General features: G+C 58.7%; 1 protein-coding gene across 1 annotated transcript in view; it reads left to right on the forward strand.

The window, feature by feature from the left end:
- Positions 1 to 17,996, forward strand: part of KIRREL1 (kirre like nephrin family adhesion molecule 1) — a 26,136-nt gene extending 8,140 nt beyond the window's left edge. The window contains exons 2-15 of the mRNA XM_041475555.1: positions 5,989 to 6,138; positions 6,479 to 6,628; positions 6,966 to 7,123; positions 7,671 to 7,821; positions 8,448 to 8,553; positions 9,322 to 9,470; positions 9,563 to 9,690; positions 11,175 to 11,301; positions 11,928 to 12,028; positions 12,933 to 13,131; positions 14,015 to 14,122; positions 14,602 to 14,741; positions 15,390 to 15,467; positions 16,075 to 17,996. Coding sequence (XP_041331489.1) covers positions 5,989 to 6,138; positions 6,479 to 6,628; positions 6,966 to 7,123; positions 7,671 to 7,821; positions 8,448 to 8,553; positions 9,322 to 9,470; positions 9,563 to 9,690; positions 11,175 to 11,301; positions 11,928 to 12,028; positions 12,933 to 13,131; positions 14,015 to 14,122; positions 14,602 to 14,741; positions 15,390 to 15,467; positions 16,075 to 16,527 — 2,198 coding nt within the window. The 3' untranslated portion in view covers positions 16,528 to 17,996. The remainder of the gene's footprint in view (positions 1 to 5,988; positions 6,139 to 6,478; positions 6,629 to 6,965; positions 7,124 to 7,670; positions 7,822 to 8,447; positions 8,554 to 9,321; positions 9,471 to 9,562; positions 9,691 to 11,174; positions 11,302 to 11,927; positions 12,029 to 12,932; positions 13,132 to 14,014; positions 14,123 to 14,601; positions 14,742 to 15,389; positions 15,468 to 16,074) is intronic.
- The last annotated feature ends 4,610 nt before the right edge of the window (positions 17,997 to 22,606 follow it).

Raw genomic sequence — 22,606 nt, forward strand, 5'->3', positions numbered from 1 at the left:
GGAGGATTTTTTTTTTGGGAGGAGTTGGGGGGGAAAAAAGGAACAGAAATCCCGAATTTGATGAGAGGGAAATGGGGAGGAAAAACAATTAAAAATGGGGAGAAAAAATTTTAAAATGGGGAGAAAAAAAATTTTAAATGGGGAAAAAAAAAATTAAATATGGGAAAAATAATTTAGAATGGGGGGAAAATTAAAAACGGGGGAAAAATTTAAAATGGGGAAAAAAAATTTAAAATGGGGAAAAAAAAGCGCTGGAACCGTTCCCCTCCCCCCACCCCGGAGCTGCGGCCTCGTTAGCGATGTCTTAATGAGACGTCGCTAATTAATGGGATTAGCGGCCGCGGATCGGGAGAGGCGCCCCAGACCCGGCCCCGAGGGGAGGGGCGGGACCGCCCTGCCTCAGTTTCCCCATGGAATAGCCCCCTTTGTGCCTCAGTTTCCCCATGGAATAACCCCCTCCGTGCCTCAGTTTCCCCATGGAATAGCCCCCTCCGTGCCTCAGTTTCCCCCCTCCGTGCCTCAGTTTCCCCACGGAAAATCAGTGTCCAAGGAAATCCAGGGACCCGTGCCTCAGTTTCCCTGTGGAAAAGCCCTCCATGCCTCAGCAGGGACGGGGATGGGGACACGGGGACACCGGGGATGGTGGCGCAGCAGGGACGGGGACAGGGGACAGGGATGGGGACACCAGAACGATGGCGTGGCAGGGATGGGGACACGGGGATGGGGACACGGGGACACGGGGACACCGGGGGTGCTGGCAGGGCCAGGCCAGCGCTCGGCTGGGCCGTGGCACCGCAGGGACATTGTCTGTTCATTCCCGTTCCATTCCCATTCCATTCCCATTCCCGTTCCCGTTCCATTCCCATTCCCGTTCCCATTCCCATTCCATTCCCATTCCCATTCCCGTTCCATTCCCATTCCCATTCCCATTCCCATTCCCATTCCCGTTCCATTCCCATTCCCGTTCCATTCCCATTCCCATCCCCATTCCCGTTCCCGTTCCCATTCCCATTCCCATTCCCGTTCCCATTCCCACTCCCGTTCCCGGCTCTGGCGGGGGCGGGGCCTCGGCGCACGGGGAATTAAGGGCTGGAATTTTTAATTCCCGCGGGATTAGAGGGGGCGGGGCCGGGGTGACCGAAGGGCCCGGGGTGTCCCCGGGCTGGGGGGACACCGCGCCGCGACCCCCGCACGGCGCATCCCGGGAATTCCCGGGAGCCGTCCCGGTGCGCGGGGACAGCCGGGGCTGGAACCGGGAATTCCTTCCCGGCCCGGAAAATCCGGGAATTCCGCGAGCCGGGAGCCGAGGAATCCCAGGAATTCCCGGGAATTTCACCGGGCCGGGGTTTTGGGGAGGGGGGACGGCGCTGGGGGCATCCCGACCCCCGGGAGTTGGGAATTGCCGTCGCGAGGGTCGCGGCCAGCCCTGGGGACACGCGGGGGCCTCGCGTCCCCTCCCGGGCCCGGAGTCCCAAATTCCCGATCCCAAAATAGCTCCTGGCGCGGGGGGAGCGCGGGGAGCGCGACGGGAGCCCGAGCAGCGCGGGCCGGGAAAACAGGGCCGGCATTCCCGGGAAAACGGGGCTGGGATTCCCGGGAAAACGGGGCTGGAAGTCCTGGGAAAACGGGGCTGGAATTCCCGGGAAAACGGGGCCAGGATTCCCGGGAAAACGGGGCCGGCATTCCCGGGAAAACGGGGCTGGGATTCCCGGGAAAATAGGGCTGGAATTGCCGGGGAAATGGGGCCAGAATTCCCAGGCAAACAGGGCCGGGATTCCCGGGAAAACAGGTCTGTAAATCTCAGGGAAACGGGGCTGGAATTCCCAAGAAAATGGGGCTGGAAACCCCTGGAAAATGTGACTGGAATTCCCGGGAAAATGGGATCGGTTCCTGGTAAAACGGGATCCCGAATTCCCGGCAGTATTGGGAACTGAATTCCCAAGAATTCCCGGGAAAACGGGCCCAGAATTCCCGGGAAAATGGGATCAATCCCTGGTGAAACAGGATCCCAAATCCCCATCGGGATGGGACCCCCCATTCCCAGCACTGCCGGGGTCTCCAGCTCGGGACCCCTCCCCATCCCATCCTATCCCATAAATCCCATCCCATGGATCCCACCCCATCCTATCCCATAAACCCCACCCCATCCCATCCCAGAAATCCCATCCCAGAAATCCCATAAATCCCATCCCAGTCATCCCATCCCATCCCATAGACCCCATGGATCCCATCCCATAAATCCCATCAATCCCATCCTATAAACCCCATCCCATCCCATCCCATGGATCCCACAAATCCCATAAATCCCGTCCCTTCGCATCCCATAAATCCCATCCCATGGGTCCCATGGATCCCATGGATCCCATAAATCCCATCCTATAAATTGCATCCCATAAATCCCATCCTATGGATCCCATAAATCCCATCCTATAAATCCCATCCCATCCCCTGGATCCCACAAATCCCATAAATCCCATCCCAGGGATCCCATGGATCCCATAAATCCCATCCTATAAATCCCATCCCATCCCCTGGATCCCACAAATCCCATAAATCCCCCAACAGGGATCCCATGGATCCCATAAATCCCACGGATCCCATAAATCCCACCCCACAGGTCCCCTCGCTGTCCCCACCCCGTGGTGCCCCCGGTGCCATCGGCTGGCGCTGGGGACAGCAGCGGGGACAGCAGCGACACAGGGGACAGCAGAGGGGACAGGGGACAGCAGCGGGGACAGGGGACAGCAGCGGGGACAGGGGACAGCAGCGGGGACAGCGGACAGCAGCGGGGACAGCAGCAGGGACAGCCGGACCTGCCCTGGCCTGTCCCCTCTCCGCCCCAAGGAACCCAAATCCTCTTTTCTTCCCCGCAGAAAGAAAGGGGGGAAAAAACCCAAAAAAACCCAAAAAACCCCAAAAAAACCCCAACCCGAACCAAGGCGGGGAAGAGCTTTTTTATTTGATTGTTTGGGTTTTTTTAGAACTCTCCTCCCCCCTCGCCTGTTTTGGGTTTGGGGTTTTTTTTTGGGTTTTTTGTTTTTTGGTGGGTTTTTTGGTTTTTTTTTCCACATAAAAATAGCAGCGAGCAGCTCGGGAAGGGAAGAGGGGAAAGGCTTTAAATTTAAAAGCCTCGAGGAGAGGGGAGGGGAGGAGGGAGAGATAAAATAAGGAGGGGAGGGAAAAAGGGAAAAAATAGGAAAAGAAGGGGGGGAAATGTGGAAGAAAATGGGGGGAAATGAGGGGGAAAAGGGAAAAATGGGGGAAAATGGAAAAAAATAGGGGGGAAAAGGGGGAGAAGAAGGGGATAAAACCCCGGGAGAGGGCACACGGGGAGCTCCATCAGGGTCCTGGCTCTGCCCGGTTTAGGGACATTGCCGTGGGGACAGCAGGGTTTGGGGACATTGGCGTGGCGAGTTTGGGGACAGGGGGACATCCCCGCGGGCACAGGCACGTGCTGCCACACGGGAGGGGACCATGGTGACAAAGCGGGGGGGGCACAGCGGCAAGGGGAGCACGGTGACACGGGGTGGCCCGGTGGCACCGACAGCACGGCGCTGAGGGGGACACGGTGACAAGCGGCCGTGGCGACAAGGAGGGACGCGGCAGCCAGGCGCCACCTCGTGCCTGTCCCCCCGCCGGCCGCGGGGCCACCGCTGTCACCTGGGCGCAGTGTCACCTCGGCTGTCGCCGCCACCCCCGCGGCTCGTGAGAGCAAACAAACCCGCGCCACCAGCGTGGCGACACCGCAGGGCTGGCACCGCCACCTCCCCGCCATCCCGGTCCCTGCCAGGGGAGGAGGGACGGGGACAGTGGCGGGAGGTGGCTCCGGCTGTGACAATCGCCACCAGCCCCGCCGGCGGTTTGTCACCGCGGCTGGCGCGGGGAGGTGGCACTGGGGAGGTGGCACTGGGGAGGTGGCACTGGGAGGTGGCACTGCGGGGGTGGCACTGGGAGGTGGCACTGCGGGGGTGACACTGCGGGGGTGGCACTGGGAGGTGGCACTGCGGGGGTGGCACTGGGAGGTGGCACTGGCACTGCGGGGACCCGGCGCTGGCGTTTCGGGCTTGGGGACACCGCGTGGGGACACAGGGATGGTGGCACGCAGGGCAGGGGCCACCAGTGCCAGTTCGGCAGGGGACAGCGACACCGGGAATGGTGGCACGGATGGCGCAGGGTGTGACATCCCCGGCTGTGCCCGGTTCCCCTCGGTGTCCCCCAAAATCCGGGGCCATTCTGGGCTGGGTCGGTGCCATCCCGGTGCCCGTTTCCCCCAAAATCCCGGTGCTATCCCAGTGCCCATTTTCGCCTCGATTTCCCTCAAAATCCGGGGCCATTCCCAGCTGGGTTGGTGCCACCTCAGTGCCCGTTTTCCCCCCAATCTCCCCCAAAATCCCGGTGCCAGCTCGGTGCCCGTTTTCCCCCCAATCTCCCCCAAAATCCCGGTGCCAGCTCGGTGCCCGTTTTCCCCCCAATCTCCCCCAAAATCCCGGTGCCAGCTCAGTGCCCGTTTTCCCCTCGATCTCCCCCAAAATCGGGCCCACCCCCGCAGGCCCGGTGCCAGCCCGGTACCGGCCCGGTGCCAGCCCGGTGCCCGCGGGCTGCGGGTCCTCCCCGCCCCCTCTCCCGCTCTGATCTCCCTCCCCTCCCCCTCCCGGCACTTTCCCCCCTTTGATCTCGCCCCGCTCCCTCCTGCCCCCGCTTCTCCTTCATCTTCCCCCAAAATTCTCGCAGCCGCTGCCCACCCTGGGGCGGGGGCGAAAATCCCGGTGCCAGCTCGGTGCCCGTTTTCCCCCCAATCTCCCCCAAAATCCCGGTGCCAGCTCAGTGCCCGTTTTCCCCTCGATCTCCCCCAAAATCGGGCCCACCCCCGCAGGCCCGGTGCCAGCCCGGTACCGGCCCGGTGCCAGCCCGGTGCCCGCGGGCTGCGGGTCCTCCCCGCCCCCTCTCCCGCTCTGATCTCCCTCCCCTCCCCCTCCCGGCACTTTCCCCCCTTTGATCTCGCCCCGCTCCCTCCTGCCCCCGCTTCTCCTTCATCTTCCCCCAAAATTCTCGCAGCCGCTGCCCACCCTGGGGCGGGGGCGGCACCGGGGCACCCCGGGCTGTTTTATCCCGGGCATCCCCGGATTCCCCATCCCAAGGATCCCTGGATTTTCCATCCCAGGGATTTGGGGCTGTTTTATCCCGGAGATCCCTGGATTCCCCACCCTGGGGATCCCTGGATTCCCCATCCCGAGGATCCCGGGCTCCCAGGGATCCTGGGATGCCGGGAAGAGCAGCGGACGCCCCCACACGGGGATTTTGGGGTTTTTTGGGGACGTTTGGAGCCGCCGGGGGTTTTATTTTCGGGATCAAAAGCAGGAGGGCCCCCGGAGCCTGTGGATTTTGGGGGTTCAGAAGGAGAGGAGCGGGACGGGGACCCCGAGCTGTGCCGTTCTGAGCTGTTCCATTCCGTTCCGTTCCGTGCCACATTCCAGAATAAAAACCCCGGGACTGGAGCCGGGAGAAGCAGGGGTCGCGCTGCCCGCCCCCTGCCCCAGGGCACGGCCGCATCCCGAGCCCTCCCCCGCTCCTGTCCCTGTCCCTGTCCCTGTCCCTGTCACATCCCGCTCGAGCGCACGCGGTGCCGCGGTGCCGGGCGCTGCGTGGTGACCGCGGCGCCGTGCCCGGTGGTGACCGTGGCACCGTGGCCCGTGGTGACGGCGGTGCCGTGCCCGGTGGTGACGGCGGTGTCCCGCTCGATTCCCGCGGGCCGCGTGACCCCGGGATCGATCCCCAACAGCCGGGATCGGCAGCGGGAGCGGCGGGGCCCGGGCTGGGGGCGTTTGGGGGTCCCCGGGACTTCCGAGGGTCGTGGGGAGCTCCGGGGGGATCCTGGGGGGATCCTGAGCAGCTCCGGGGGATCCCGGGAGGATCCTGGGGGGTCTCGGGGGGATCCTGGGGGTGACGGCGGTGCCGTGCCCGGTGGTGACGGCGGTGCCGTGGCCGCAGCGGTGCAGACGCGTTTCGTGGAGGAGCCCGAGGACCAGACGGTGGTGGCGGGGCAGAGAATCGTCCTGTCCTGCGTGGTGCTCAACTACTCCGGCATCGTGCAATGGACCAAGGACGGGCTGGCCCTGGGCATGGGCCAGGGCCTCAAAGGTGCCGAGGCACAGGGGGGGCCCCGGGGTGACACCGGGAGGGGAGGGGTGGCCCTGGGGTGACACCCACGGGGCAGGGCCGAAGGGTACCTGGGAAAGGGGGGCTGGCTCTGGGGGTGTCCCCGTGTGACTTCCCAGTGCTGCCCCACAGCCTGGGCGTGGGATCGGGGTGTCCCTGAGGGATCGGGGTCCTTGTGGGATTGGTGTGTCCCCATGTGTGACCCACGGGATTGGGGTGTCCCTGTGGGGTGGGGGTGTCCCTGAGGGATCGGGGTGTCCCTGCGGGGTGGGGGTGTCCCTGCGGGGTCGGTGTCCCCGGTGACCCCGCGCTGTCCCCGCAGCGTGGCCCCGGTACCGCATCGTGGGCACGGCCGACTCGGGCCAGTACAACCTGGAGATCCGCGACGCCGAGCTCTCCGATGACGCCGTCTACGAGTGCCAGGCCACCGAGGCCGCGCTGCGCTCGCGCCGCGCCAAGCTCACCGTGCTCAGTGAGGGCTGGCCCGCGCCCCGCTGTCCCCAGTGCCACACACGGTCCCCAGTGCCACACACGGTCCCCAGTGTCCCCCGTGGTCATGTGTCCCCAATGTCCCACATGATCCCCAATGTCCCACACGCTCCCGTGTCCCCCATGGTCATGTGTCCCCAGTGTCCCACACGGTTCCCAGTGCCCCACACAGTCCCGTGTCCCCAATGTCCCCCCACTGTGTCCTCCAGGGCCTCTCATGTCTCCTCCCCATTCCCGGGGTCCCCTGCCCATTCCCTCTGCCCCCTCCCCACCACCAGGGCGTCCCTCCCGAGCCGGTGTCCCCTCTGTCCCCTCGGCAGTCCCCCCGGAGGACCCCACGATCGACGGCGCCCCCGAGATCCTGCTGAGGGCGGGGACCCCCTACAACCTGACGTGCCGCGCCCGCAGCGCCAAACCCGCGGCCACCATCGCCTGGTTCCGCGACGGGCTGCAGCAGGACGGCGCTGTCACCAGCACGGTATGGCCGGCCCCTCTCCCCAGTGTCCCCAGTGTCCCCAGAAATGTCACCCCTGTCCCCTCTGTCCCCCCTGGTCCCCTGCCACCATCACCCAGTTCCATGACGGGCTGCAGCAGGACGGCACCGTCACCAGCACGGGATGGGGACACTGCAGTGTGGTGGCCGTCCTCTCCCAGTGTCCCCAGTCCCCTGGAGCTGTCCCCTCTCCCCAGTCCCCTGGAGCTGTCCCTGTCCGCAGCCCCCTGGAGCTGTCCCCTGGAGCTGTCCCCAGCCCCCTGGAGCTGTCCCCTGTCCCTGTCCCCAGCCCCCTGGAGCTGTCCCCTGCCGGTGTCCCCAGCCCCCTGGAGCTGTCCCTGTCCCCGCAGGAGGTGCTGTCCTCTCCCAGTGTCCCCAGCCCCCTGGAGCTGTCCCTGTCCGCAGCCCCCTGGAGCTGTCCCCTGGAGCTGTCCCCAGGCCCCTGGAGCTGTCCCCTGTCCCTGTCCCCAGCCCCCTGGAGCTGTCCCCTGCCGGTGTCCCCAGCCCCCTGGAGCTGTCCCTGTCCCCGCAGGAGGTGCTGGCCGATGGCAAGCGCGAGAGCACCACGAGCCTGCTGGCCATCAACCCCACGGACCTGGACATCGGCCGCGTCTTCTCCTGCCGCAGCTCCAACGAGGCCGTGCCCGCCGGCAAGGAGACCTTCGTCAGGCTCAACGTGCACCGTCAGTGGGACAGGGACACCGGGGACACTGGGGACATGGGGACATGGGGACATGAGCCTTCGTCAGGCTGAACCGTCAGTGGGACAGAGACAGACACAGGGACAAGGACAGGGGGACACGGGGGACATGAGCCTTCGTCAGGCTCAACGTGCACCATCAGTGGGACAGGGACACCAGGGACACGGGGGGACACTGGGGACATGGGGACATGAGCCTTCATCAGGCTCAACGTGCACTGTCAGTGGGACAGGGACACCGGGGACACGGGGGGACACGGGGAACATGGGACATGGGGACACCAGGACAATGGGACACGGGACACTGGACATGGGGACAGGGGGACACCAGGGTTGGGAGGGGTGGGGAGGTGGATGGGGATCTGGGGGGATTTGGGGGGGATTTTGGGGGCTTTTGGGGTGTCGCAGGTGGGAGAGGCAGGGCCGGGTCCCGGTGGCCAACACCGACCTCCGCTGGCTGCTGCGGGAAGGGGCGGCCACCAGCGGGAGGGGACAGCGGGTGACAGCCCCGGGAGCGCCCGAGGGTCTCCACGAGGACAGGGACGGGACGGAGCTCTGGGGACCCCTGGGTGTCCCCCGAGCCCCCCTGAGCCGGCCCTGTCCCCACAGACCCCCCGACGGTGACCCTGTCCATCCAGCCGCAGACGGTGCAGGAGGGCGAGCGGGTGGTGTTCACCTGCATGGCCACGGCCAACCCCGAGATCAAGGGCTACAGGTGACCCCAAAACCCCCGGCACTGGGGCTGGGGTCACCTGGGGCCACCCAGCGTCCCCACCCTGGCTCTGTGTCCCCTCCCCTTCCCTAAATCCATGGGATTGGGGTTGGGGTCACCTGGGGCCACCCAGCGTCCCCACCCTGGCTCTGTGTCCCCTCCCCTTCCCAAAATCCATGGGATTGGGGTCACCCAATGTCCCCACCCTGGCTCTGTGTCCCCTTCCTTTCCCAAAACCCTCCAGGATTGGAAATTGAGATTGGAAATTGGGATTGGAAATCGGGATTAGGGTCAAATGTCCCCATCTTGGCTCTGAGTCCCCTCCCCAAAACCCCCTGGGAATGGTGATCGGGATTGGGATTTAGGATCGGGATTGGGGTCCCACAGTGTCCCCGGATGTCCCCAACCTGGGGGCCAAAGTGGGGGTTATTGGGAATCAGGATTGGGGCCCCACGGTGTCCCTGAATGTCCCCAGCATGGCTCTGTGTCCCCTCCCCAAAACCCTTTGGAAATGGTGACTGGGATTGGGAATTAGGATTGGGATTGGGATTTAGGATCGGGATTGGGAATTAGGATCAGGATTGGGATTTCGGATCAGTATTGGGGTTCCACGGTGTCCCCGGATGTGCCCAACATGGCTCTGTGTCACCTCCCCAAAACCCTTTGGAAAGGGTGATTGGGATTGGGAATTAGGGTCGGGATCGGGGTTTCGGACGGGGATTGGGGTTTAGGATCGGGATCGGGGTCCCACGGTGTCCCCGGTGTCCCCAGGTGGGCCAAGGGCGGGGTGATCATCGAGGAGGCCAAGGAGAACAGGTACGACACGCAGGTGGACTACACCTTCTTCACGGAGCCCGTGTCCTGCGAGGTGCACAACGACATCGGCAGCACCAACGTCAGCACGCTGGTGGACGTGCACTGTGAGTGACCCCGAGCCGCCCCGGCCCCCGAGCCGGCCCCGAACCCCCTCCCCGCGCCCCAGCCCTGCCTCTGTCCCCGTGTCGCCCCCCAGTCGCCCCCCGGATCGTGGTGGACCCCAAGCCCACGGTGACGGACATCGGCTCCGACGTCACGCTGACCTGCGTGTGGTCGGGGAACCCCCCGCTGACCCTCACCTGGACCAAGAAGGAGTCCAACATGGTAGGACCCCCTTCCTGGGGCTTCCGGAAGGTTCCTCGTCCTGGCGGGGTCAGGGGGGCTCCAGGTGTCCCGAAATCCCCCCAAAAAAAATCCCCAAAAAAATCGCAAAGATAATCACCCAAAAAAATCCCCAAAAAAAAAAAACAAAAAAAAAAATCAACAAAAAAAAAAAAAATTTAAAAAACCCAAAAAAAATTCCCCAAAAAAAAGCAAACCCCAAAAAAAACCCCCAAAAATAATCCCCAAAAAAAAAAAACAAAAAAAAAAATCAACAAAAAAAAAAAAAATTTAAAAAACCCAAAAAAAATTCCCCAAAAAAAAGCAAACCCCAAAAAAAACCCCCAAAAAAATCGCAAAGATAATCCCCCAAAAAAATCCCAAAACAAGCCCCATCCTGGGCAGTTCCCATTCCCTGCTCCCCAGTTTTGGGGTCAGCCCTTCCTCAGGGGTGGCTCCCCCTTCCCAAAAATCCCCCGGAGCCGCTCTCCGGGGTCACACTGGGGGGATGGGATTGGGGAATTTCGGCACGATTCCCATTGGGATTGGGGTCGGGATTGGGGTCAGAACCCCTGAATGGCCCCGCTGTGGCTTTGTGTCCCCCCCAAAACTCCCTGGAAATGGAAATTGGGGTTGGGATTGGAGTTGGGATTGGGATTCGGGATTGGGATTGGGATTGGGATTGGAGTTGGGATTTGGATTTGGTTTGGCATTGGGATTTAGGAATGGGGTTTGGTTTGGGATTGGGATTTGGATTGGGTTTAGTATTCAGGATTGGGGTTGGGATTGGGTTTGGATTCGGGAATGGGGTTTGGATTGGATTTGGGATTGGGGTTGGCATGCGGGATTGGCGTTTGGGGTTTGGATTGGGGTTGGGATTGGGGTCGAACGTGACCCCTGAACACCCCCACCATTCCTCCGTGCCCCCTCCACACCCCAAAACCCCCCAGAAACGGGGACCGGGGTCGGGATTCCCGCGGGAAGGATTCAGGGCCAGCCCGCTGCGCTCTGGGGCACGTCCCGCCTCCCCTCCCGGCTGTCCCCAAGCGTCCCCTCCTGGCTGTCCCCAAGCGTCCCCTCCCGGCTGTCCCCAAGTCTCCCCTCCTGGCTGTCCCCAATGTCCCCTCCTGGCTGTCCCCAAGTGTCCCCACCTGGCTGTCCCCAAGCGTCCCCTCCCGGCTGTCCCCAATATCCCCTCCCGGCTGTCCCCAAGTGTCCCCACCTGGCTGTCCCCAAGTCTCCCCTCCCCAATGTCCCCTCCCGGCTGTCCCCAAGTGTCCCCTCCCGGCTGTCCCCAAGCGTCCCCTCCTGGCTGTCCCCAAGCGTCCCCTCCCGGCTGTCCCCAAGTCTCCCCTCCTGGCTGTCCCCAATGTCCCCTCCCGGCTGTCCCCAAGTGTCCCCTCCCAGCTGTCCCCAAGCGTCCCCTCCTGGCTGTCCCCAAGTGTCCCCTCCTGGCTGTCCCCAAGTGTCCCCTCCTGTCCCCGCAGGTCCTGAGCAACAGCAACCAGCTGTACCTCAAGTCGGTGACGCAGGCGGACGCGGGCCAGTACGTCTGCAAGGCCATCGTCCCCAGGATCGGCGTGGGCGAGAGGGAGGTCACCCTCTTCGTCAACGGTCAGCGACCCCAAAAACCCCAGAAACGCCCCCAAAACCTCCCGGGGTTCCCTGGGAACGGGCAGGGTCCAGGCGTCCCCCAAAAAGTCTCTGTTTCGGTCGTTTTCGGTCGGGGGAAGCGGAGGGAATTTTAAATTTTTACAGATTGGGGCGGCGCGGATTGGGGGGGAAGCGGGATTTGGGGGTTTTCGTTGGGTTTGGGACTGAGGATTAAGGGGAAGGGCAAAAAGGGATCACGGGAAGGGAATAAATCCTGGAAAGAGACTTTCCACACCATCCCTCCTTCCAGGGAATGGGGGTCAGGGGCCAGGAATTCCAGGAATTTCAACCTGGAATTTCCTGTGGGAGGTTCTCCCAATTCCAGCTAAAACAGGGAATTTTATCCCCCTTAAACCCCTGATCCCGAGCCCCTCCCCCAGTTCCAGCTAAAACAGGGAATTTTATCCTCCAATCCCTCAGTCCTGGCCCGGCCTGGACACAGCCCCAGGAATTTCCTCTGCTTGGATCGCCCTGGGACACCCCAAATTCCCAATTTCCCTCCCAGACCACCCCAAATTCCCATTCCCCTGCTGGAACACCCCAAATTCCCGTTTCCCCCCCGGACCACCCCAAATTCCGTCTCCCAGGCCCCCCGATCATCTCCAGCGAGCCGGTGCAGTACGCCGTGCGCGGCGACCGCGGCAAGGTCGAGTGCTTCATCGGCAGCACGCCGCCCCCCGACCGCATCGTGAGTCCCCCCGCCCCCAGAAACCCCAAAAAATAAAATCGCCCCATTTTTAATTATTAAATTTTATAATTAAAGATACATTAGGATAAACATATTAATATATAAACACACATCTATAAATATTGATACAAGTAAATATATATTAATATATATTTATAATTAAGTATGTCCTAGGGTTATATTTATCTACTAAGTATAATCTGTAAATGTAAAATAAATAATATAAAATAGTGTAGAATAAATAGGTGAATAAATAGGTAATATTTAAGAAATTTATAAAATTATTTATAAATATAAACCAAATTATTTTACAAAGATATATTACAATTAATGCGTATTAACATATTTATAATTTACAAATATCAAACAGATTAAATACAACATGAATAAATGTAAAATATAAAATATTATATTCATATTTATAATATATAAATATAAATATTTATATTTATAGTATAATAAATATATAATATAAAATAATATGAATAAATCTCTATATTTATACAGTTATTTACAAATACAAAATAGGTTAATAATGAAAATATAAGTAATACATATTAATATATATATGAAATATAATAAAAATGAAAATTTTATATAATGAAAATATAAGTAATACATATTAATATATATATACTTAGAATACGATATATATTGTAATATATATATAAGTAATATATATTAATATATTATAGATATACTTAGAATACAATTTATAAACATAAAACAAATAAATAATATAAAATAATATTAAATAAATAATATTAAATTAAATAACGACAACTGTATTAATATCAGAATAACACACAAACCCCAGTATAAAACAGAATAAAACGAGCACAGGATTTTTTCTGTCAACGGGAAACGTCCCCGACCCCGGCGCTGAGCCAGCCCCTCCCTGCAGGCCTGGGCGTGGAAGGAGAACATTCTGGAAGCGGGCACGCTGGAGCGCTACACGGTGGAGAGGAGCAACACGGGCAGCGGCGTGCTGTCCACGCTGAGCATCCAGAACGTCATGGACGCCGACTTCCAGACGCGCTACAACTGCACGGCCTGGAACAGCTTCGGGCCCGGCACGGCCATCATCCAGCTCGAGGAGAAAGGTGACATGGGACAGAGCTTGGGGACAGCTTTGGGTGACCTCCAGTTGGGCTGGGTTGGGACAGCTTCGGGCCCGGCACGGCCATCATCCAGCTCGAGGAGAAAGGTGACACCCAGAGGAGCCTGGGGACAGCTGTGGTGACAGGGAATGGTCTCAAGTTGGGTTGGGTTGGGACACCTTTGGATCAGGCACGGCCATCATCCAGCTCGAGGAGAAAGGTGACACCCAGAGAGAGCTTGGGGACAATCGGGGTGGCCTCCAGTTGGGTTGGGTTGGGAAAACTTCGGGCCCACCATGGCCATCATGCAGCTGGAGAAGAAAGGTGACACCGGCAGGGAGAATGGGGACAGCTTTGGGTGGCCTCGAGTTGGGTCGAGCCGGTTCAAGTTGGGACAAGTCGGGACAACTTTGGGCTGGGCGAAGGTGACAGTGGCAGGGAGGTTGGGGACAGCTTTGGTGGCCTCGAGTTGGGTTGGGTTGGGACAAACTTGGGCCAGGCATGGCCATCATGCAGCTGGAGGAGAAAGGTGACACCTGCAGGGAACTTGGGGACAATTTGGGTGGCCTCAAGTTGGGCCGAATTGGTTCAAGTTGGGACAATTTTGGGCTGGGCAAAGGTGACACCGGCAGGGAGCTTGGGGACAGCTCTGGGTGACCTCGAGTTGAAAATTTGGGGGAATTCCTCCTGGAAAAGGTGGTGAGGCCTTGGATGGGGTTGGGCTCTCCGAGGGATTCCTGGAATTGTGGGTGACCAGCTGGGGATTGGTCCCGTCTCGGACTGGGTGACCCCACAATTCTCCTGCGAGCCGCGTTCCGGGGGGATGCTGGGATGGGGGGCCTGGCTGTGGCGCTGCCCTCGTCCCCAAGCGGCCGTTTCCCCGCAGAGGTCCTGCCCGTGGGCATCATCGCCGGGGCCACCATCGGGGCCAGCATCCTCCTCATCAGCTGCCTGGTGGCCCTCGCCTGCTTCCTCTACCGGCGCCGCAAAGGAAGTGAGTGGGGACGGCGGGGCGGCCTTGGGGTCACGCCGGGGTCACTCTGGGTGTCTCTGTGCAGGTCACTCAGCGGTCATTCTGCGGTCACTCAGGGGTCACGGTGTCTCTATGGGGTGACTCTAGGGTCACTCTGTCGTTACTCTGTGGTCACTCTGTGGTCACTATGGGTGTCTCTTCTGGGGTCACTTCACGGTCACTCTGTGGTCACTCTGGGTGTCTCTTTGGTGGTGACTCCATGGTCACCCAGTGGTCACTCTGTGGTCACTCCATGGTCACTCTGGGTGTCTCTTTGGTGGTGACTCCATGGTCACTCAGTGGTCACTCAGTGGTCACTCTGGGTGTCTCTTTGGGGGTTACTCCATGGTCACTCTGTGGTCACTCAGGGGTCACTCTGGGTGTCTCTATGGTGGTGACTCCATGGTCACTCTGTGGTCACTCCGTGGTCACTCCGTGGTCACTCTGTGGTCGCCTGGCAGGCCGCAAGGACGTCACGCTGCGCAAGCTGGACATCAAGGTGGAGACGGTGAACCGGGAGCCGCTGACGCTGCATGGGGACAGGGAGGAGGACACGGCCAGCGTGTCCACGGCCACCCGCGTCATGAAGGCCATCTACTCGGTGAGGGACACGGGGACACCGGGATCTGGGCAGGGAATTGTCACCTGGGATGGCCGGGAGCTGCTGGTTCAGAGTGTCCCCAGCCCTGGGTGTGTCCCCAACCCTGGGAGTGTCCCCAGGGCCAGGTCGGAGCCACCCGGGATGGTGGGAACGTCCCTGCCCTCGGATCTTTAAGGATCTTTGGGGTCTTTTCCATCCCAAAGAATTACAGCGTTCCCTGGGCCGGTTTAACGGGATTTTAGGGATCAGTCCTGGACCCATCCATGATCCCATGGATTCCCCATCCCTGATTCCATGGATTCCCCATCCCTGATCCCATGGATTCCATGACCCCATGGATTCCCCATCCCTGATCCCATGGATTCCATGATCCCATGGATTCCCCATCCCTGATCCCATGGATTCCATGACCCCATGGATTCCCCATCCCTGATCCCATGGATTCCATGATCCCATGGATTCCCCATCCCTGATCCCACGGATTCCATGTTCCCACGGATTCCCCATCCCTGGAAGCGCCCAGCTCCACCTTGGATCCACCTGGGCTATCGGGAGCCGCCCCTTCCCACCACGGGATTGGTCTCAAGGTTCCTCCCCGCCCATCCCGTTCCATAATTCCATAATTCCATATTCCCGTGGGTTTTCCAGTCGTTCAAGGATGACGTGGACTTGAAGCAGGACCTGCGCTGCGACACCATCGACACCCGCGAGGAGTACGAGCTCAAGGTCCGGTCCCGCCGGGATTTTAGGGTGGGAAGAGAGGGGCAGATCCCAAATTTTTTTTTTTTCCCCCCCTGGAATGGGTGGAAAACTCCAGGGATTTCAGGCGTGAGGAGGTGGAATTGTTGGGATGGAGGGGCAATTTTGGGAATGCACAGCTCGGATCTCCGGGATCGGGGATGAGATCGCGGGGAAGGAAGGAGATGTTCTGAGGAGGGATTTGGGATGGATTTGAGGGAAAAAGGGGGGTCAGGCTCTGGAGCAGTTCCCAAAGGAATGGGGACAGCCCCAAAAATTCCAGGAGTGTTTGGACAAGGCTCCCAAGGGACAGGGTGGGATTTTGGATGATTTTGGTGTGTCCATTCCAACCTCGATATAGCGTAATTCCAAGAGATCCAGAATTCCACGAAATCCAGCCCTGCCCTATTCCCGTCTCCCCGGAAATCCCAAAGGATTCCCACCCTCCCAAACAATCCCAGAGGACCCCCCACCCTCCATTCCCACCACCCCACGCCCTTCCCCACACCAACCCCCCCTTCACACCCCCCACCCAACCCCGGAATTCCCAAAACCCACTGGATTTTCCCCGTGGTTCTTCTCCCCCCGCCTCCAGGACCCCACCAACGGCTACTACAACGTCCGCGCCCACGAGGACCGGCCGGCCTCGCGCTCCGTCCTCTACGGCGACTACCGCGCGCCCGGCCCCGGCCGCTTCGAGGCGCGGCCACCCTCGCGGCTGTCGCACTCCAGCGGCTACGCCCAGCTCAGCTCCTACCCCCGCGGCGGCCCCGAGTTCCCCGCGGAGGCGGCGGCGGCGGGGACGGCGGCGGGGGACACGGCCAGCCAGCTGTCCTACGAGAACTACGCGGGCGGCGCGGCCTTCCCGGGCGGCGCGGCCTTCCCGCCCTACCGGCTGGGCTTCGGCGCGGCCGCGGGGCTGGAGCGCGGCGCCTACGACGCCTACGAGGCCGTGGGCAAGTTCGGCAGCGCCGCGCGCTTCTCCTACACCTCGCAGCACTCGGACTACGGGCAGCGCTTCCAGCAGCGCATGCAGACGCACGTCTAGGGCGGGCAGGGCTCCGCGGGTACCTCACCGGCGTCCCCTGATATTCAGGGGTTCGCCCCGCGACCCCCACCCCGGGTTTCCTTGGAGCTTCCGTTCATTCCGTTGGTTGTTTTCTGCCGGTACTTTCCCGCCCCCGCGGAGGGAGGGGAGGGGTTGTCACCGCCTCGTCCCCTCCGTGTCGCCCACCGCCGGGGTTTGAGCCCTGTTGTCGTTCCTGGAGCTTTCCCAGGGAGCAGCTCTGCGTGTCCCTAAACCCAGGGGGACGTGCAAATCCCAAAAACAGCCCCATCCCGAACCACTCCCGTTGGGATCTGCGTTCCCAAATCCAGAGGGACACACAAATCCCAAAAAAACCCATCCCGAACCATTCCCATTCCCACTGGGATTGCGTGTTCCCAAATCCAGAGGGACACACAAATCCCAAAAGAACCCATCCTAAACCATTTCTGTTGGGATCTGTGTTCCCAAATCCAGCGGGATGTGCAAATCCCAAAAACAGCCCCATTCCAAACCATTCCCGTTGGGATCTGTGTTCCCAAATCCAGAGGGACACACAAATCCCAAAAGAACCCATCCTAAACCATTTCTGTTGGGATCTGTGTTCCCAAATCCAGCGGGATGTGCAAATCCCAAAAACAGCCCCATTCCAAACCATTCCCATTCCCCAAACCATTCCCATTCCCACTGGGATCCGCATGTCCCCAAATCCAGAGGGGACACGAAAATCCCAAAAACAGCCTCATCCCAAACCACTCCCATTCCCATTGGGATCCACACATCCCCAAATCCAGAGGGATGTGCAAATCCCAAAAACAGTCCATCCCGAACCATTCCCATTCCCTGAGGGCTCTGCATGTCCCCAAATCCAGAGGGACGCACAAATCCTACAAAAACCCCATCCAAACCATTCCATTCCACCAGGATCAGCAGGAGGGTTCTGCGTGTCCCCAAATCCAGAGGGACACGCAAATCCCAAAACCAGCCCCATCCCAAACCATTGCCATTCCCATCGGGATCAGCGGGAGGGTTCTGGTGTCCCCAGATCCAGAGGGGACGCACAAATCCCACAAAGACGCCCCATCCCGAACCATTCCCATTCCCTGTGCCTTGATTTTGGGGCCACCCCTCCCTCAGGGACGGCTGCCCCCCGTTCTCCCCCATCCCCAAATCCCCCCGGAGCGGTGGGAATTGGGGGTTCTTGGGAGCAGCCCCCCGTTCCATACGCACATCGTTCCCATGGGAAAGGCGGCGCTGGGATCCCCCAACCCCCGTCCCGGGGTGCCCCCAGAGCTGGGGGGTCCCTCCTGCGAATGTAAATCCCGCTGGGAATCGCATTCCCGGGAATCCCGGCAAACCGAAACATCGGGGTCAGGAGCTCGGCCGGGCCCCTCTCCCAGTGCCGGGGACTGGGGGGCACTGGGGACCCCGGGTTGCGACTGGGGATGTGGGGGGGGCGAGTTTTGGAGGGAATTCCCAGCCCCAATTCCCAAAGGAGCCCCAGTTTGGGATTGGGGATTTGTTGGGGTTGAGTTTTGGAGGGAATTCCCAGAGGATTCCCAGCCCCAATTTGGGATTTTGCGGGTGAATTTTGGAGGGAATTCCCAGCCCCAATTCCCAAATTCCCCAAGGAACCCCAATTTGGGACTGGGGATTTGGGGGTTGAGTTTTGGAGGGAATTCCCAGAGGATTCCCAGCCCCATTTGGGATTTTGTGAGTGAATTTTGGAAGGAATTCCTACCCCAATTCCCAAAGGAGCCCCAGTTTGGGATTGAGGATTTTGCAGGTGAATTTTGGAGGGAATTCCCGGTCGATTCCCAAAAAACCCTGGGATTAGGTACGAGACCCCTCCCCTCCCCTCAAGGGCCCGCCCCGGGGTCTGGAGCTTCCCAAAATCCCCCGAATTCCCAAATCCCCCATTGCCAATCCCGGTACGAGCCCTGGGACCCTCCCCCCCCCCGATTTCCTTCTCCCGAAATTCCCAAAAAAACCACAAAAAACGGTCCCGTCAGGACGGGCCCAAAACCCCGGGGATCCCAAAGGTGCCTGAATTCACCCCAAACTCCAGAGGGGGGAGGGAATTCCCGCTCCAGGTGCTGCACCCCAAACTCCAGAGCAATATCCCACGGGAAGAGGGGGAGCCCCGCCCCGGCCACCGGGAAGCTTTAAAATTCCAACCCCACTTTGGGGCTGGAAAATGGAATTTCCCCCTTTTTTTTTTTAGCACAGGTTGGTTTAGAGACCCTCCCCCGTTCCTTTTCCCCCCGAAATTCCGCGATCTCTCCCCATTCCCATTTTTTTTTTATGTTGCATTTTCCTTTTTTTTTTAATATTCTGTACTATATTTTTAGTCTTAAACACGATATATTATATATATTTAATTTTTTTATATATATATATATAAATATAAATGGTTAAAAAAAAAAATTAAGTGGCTCTGAGTTTTGCTTTTATTTTGGGAGGTATTTTACCTAAAAAAGGGAGATTTTTGTCATTCCTTAATCGTTTTTCTGGGAGAACTGAGGAATGGATGGAGGGGAAGAGGAATGTTTTCCATCTCCATCCCTAATTCCTACAATTCCAGCGTTCCCAAATCCCTGGAGGGGTTTTGGTGGCAACCACAATTCTAAAAAAACCGAACTTCCAGATGAATTTATTCCAGGGATTTATCTGATTTATTCCTGGCTTTATCCCCATTTATTCCCCGGGAATTTTCATCACAAATCCCTCGCCTCATCCTTCCTTGTGCTTCCCTTTATATAAAACCGATTTTAATCCAATAATTAAATCAGGATTCCCTCACGGAATCCGGAATTTGGCTTTTAGAAGGAAAATTCCCAGTTTTTTCCCCTTCCCGCTGGAATTTCACCTTCCAGCCCTTCCCTTCCCCGGCCTGGTGACAAAACACCACAAATAAACCAATTTTATTAGAATTCTCCTTAAACCGCGGGCTGTTGGAAGAGGAAGAGGAGGAATCAGGAGGGATTTTCACGGATTTTACACGGAAAAATGGAAACGCGGGATGCACCGTGCCTCAGTTTCCCCGCACGGCTCTTCCAGCGCCCCCAGCCAGGGCCTAGCGGGACAGGGGGACAGCGCTGTCACTCCAAGGCTGGGATGCCACTCCAAGGAGGAACTGGCGAATTCCCGGCGGGAATTCCCGGGGTTTGTCCCCTCTCCCCTCACGAACGCCGCCATGACGGGGCCCGGCCGGGCCCGCAGCGCAGCAACCCCCCCCGCTCCGCGCCCGCCCCCGGCTGGGCGGGCTCTGAGGGCCGCGTCCCTCAGCCGGGCTACTTATAACCTCGTGACACCGCGAACTCTCGCGAGATTTGCCGCGCCGCCATAGTGTCGTGGGCGTGGCCTTCCCGTGACGTCATCGCCGTGCCCTGAGGGGATTTTGGGGTCCCGGGGACAAAAAACCCCAAATTCTGCCCTTTGTCCCCGCTTGGGTGCTCGGGGAGCGGCCCCGGGGGCGTTTGGGGGGTCCCAAAGGGGGCTTTGAGGGTCCCCCCAGTTCTGTGGGGTTTGGGGGCGTCCCCCCTTCCGCTGGCTCTGGGATTCCTGGATTTGGGATCGCATCCCTAAATTTGGGATCCCTCGTTCCCTGAATTTGGGGTCCCACCTCTCAATTTGGGGGCTCCCAAACCCTGGATTTGGTTCTCTATTCCCTGGATTTGGGGTCCCCACCTCTAAATTTGGGATCCCCCATTCCCTGGGTTTGTTTCTCTCTTCCCTGGGATTGGGACGGATCCCGGCGCACCGCGGCCTTCCCCACCCCCACCCCAGAAAACTCCGGATTTCCCCAAAACTTCCCCCAAATTCCTCCGTCCCTCGGCTCCGTCACCCCAAATCCGGGGCCCGGCCCTCCGGAACGTTCTGGAAAAGCTCTGGGGGGATCCGTCTGTCCCGCGGAGCCTTCCCCACCGGCGGGGGCTGGGGAACGCGGGAATTCCTGAGAATCCCCAAATTCCCTAAAACCCCTTCAAATCCCTGAAAATTCTGAAAAACTCCTCAAAAATTCCCTAAAATCCCTGAAAAATTCCTGAAAATCCCTTAAAATTCCTCCAAAATTCCCTAAAATCCCTGAAAATCCCTTAAAATTCCCTAAAACCCCTTCAAATCCCTGAAAAAAGCCCAAAAATTCCTCCAAAAGTCCCTAAAATCCTTTAAAATCCCTGAAAATTCCTGAAAATTCTGAAAAATTCCTCAAAATCCCTCTAAAATTCCCTTAAAATCCCTGAAAATCCCTGAAAAATCCTAGAAATCCCTGAAAATTCCAAAAATTTCCTCAAAAATTCCCTAAAATCCTTTAAAATTCCTGAAAATTCTGAAAAAATTCCCTAAAATCCCCCTAAAATTCCTGAAAATGCCTTAAAATTCCTCAAAAATTCCCTGAAAATCCCTCTGAAATTCCTGAAAATTCCGAAAAATCCCTGAAAATCCCTTAAAATTCCTGAAAATCCCTGAACATTCCTTCATTTCCACATGACAGGATCGCGGGGATGGGGAAATGGGGCTGGAAAAAAAAGAGGAATTCCTTAAAATTCCAGCTTGGGACACTTCAGCTCCGTCCAACCCAAATTATTCCAGGATTCCCTAAAAATCCAGGTTATCCTGGCCTTGGGAATGGATTTTCCTTCCTGGTTTTCCTGGTTTTCCTGGCTCTGGTCCCAAAGAAAACAAAAGGAAATGAAAATAAAGAAATGCCCGTTCCCGTTCCCGGCGTTGTTCCACCTCAGGATCCCTGGATTGTTTTGGAATAATTTCAATTTTCCTTCCAGGAATTCTCTGCATCCCGAGTTTCCCGGGCTGGGCTTTGCTCCAAGCTCTTCCCTCTCTCCCTCCTGGAATTCCAGCGGTTCCATCGCCCCTCCAGCCCTTCATTAACCCTTAATTGCTGTTAATTAGCCCAGGCCAGGACCCTCATTCCCATTTTCCCGGAGTTTTTTTGGGATGAGAGGCGGAAAAGGGGAATCCTGGAGGGATTTGGGGCACCCCAGCGCCGAAAAGGAAAAGGAAAAGGAAAAGGATTCCGGCATCTCCTTCCCCAAACGCCCTGCAGCCCCCTGGAGCGGCCGGGGGGCTCTGGAATTGCGGGAATTCTCTTTTCCCGGTGTTTTTCCCCGGGAAGGCGGCGGGAGCTGTGCCCGGCGCTGATCCGGGCTGATCCGGGCTGATCCGGGCTCTGCTTTTTTTGGGATGAGAGGCGGAAAAGGGGAATCCTGGAGGGATTTGGGGCACCCCAGCGCCCCCAAAAATCGATTTTTTGGGCACACCTGGCTGCTCCCTTGTCCATGGGAGAATTCCTCAAAAAAAAAAAACTCCGGGAAAATCAAATCCGGAATTAACCCCTTGGGTGCCAGCGGGTCCCCTCTCCCCGCATCCCCAGCTTTCCAAAGGCATTTCCCAGCGGGAAGGGAAGGGAAGGGAAGGGAAGGGAAGGGAAGGGAAGGGAAGGGAAGGGAAGGGAAGGGGAAAGGAAAGGGAAAGGGAAGGAAAAGGGAAAGGGAAGGAAAAGGAAAAGGAAAAGGAAAAGGATTCCGGCATCTCCTTCCCCAAACGCCCTGCAGCCCCCTGGAGCGGCCGGGGGGCTCTGGAATTGCGGGAATTCTCTTTTCCCGGTGTTTTTCCCCGGGAAGGCGGCGGGAGCTGTGCCCGGCGCTGATCCGGGCTGATCCGGGCTCTGCTCCGGGGTCGGGGGTCAGCGCAGCCCCCGCCATCTCTGCGCGCTCCGCCCGCTCCGCGCCCGCGTTCCCGGCGCTTTTCCCCCCATTCCCGCATTTTCCTCATTCCCGGATTCCCCCACCCCCCGTTCTCCGATTTCCCCCCCCCATTCCCGGTGCCCGGATTCCCCCACCCCCCGTTCTCCGATTTCCCCCCCATTCCCGGTGTTTTTCTCCCCCCATTCCCGTTTTTCCTCCCCCATTCCCCGACTTTCCACCCCGCATTCCCGTCTTTTCCCCCATTCCCGGTGTTCTTTCCCCCATCCCGGTTTATTTCCTCCCATTCCCGCATTTTCCCCCAATTCTCGGATTTTTCCCCCCCATTCCCGGTTTATTCCCCCCCACCCCCCATTCCC

This window comes from Pyrgilauda ruficollis, unplaced genomic scaffold (assembly GCF_017590135.1).
Source record: "Pyrgilauda ruficollis isolate IOZ18807 unplaced genomic scaffold, ASM1759013v1 scaffold350, whole genome shotgun sequence".
Classification (NCBI taxonomy): domain Eukaryota; kingdom Metazoa; phylum Chordata; class Aves; order Passeriformes; family Passeridae; genus Pyrgilauda; species Pyrgilauda ruficollis.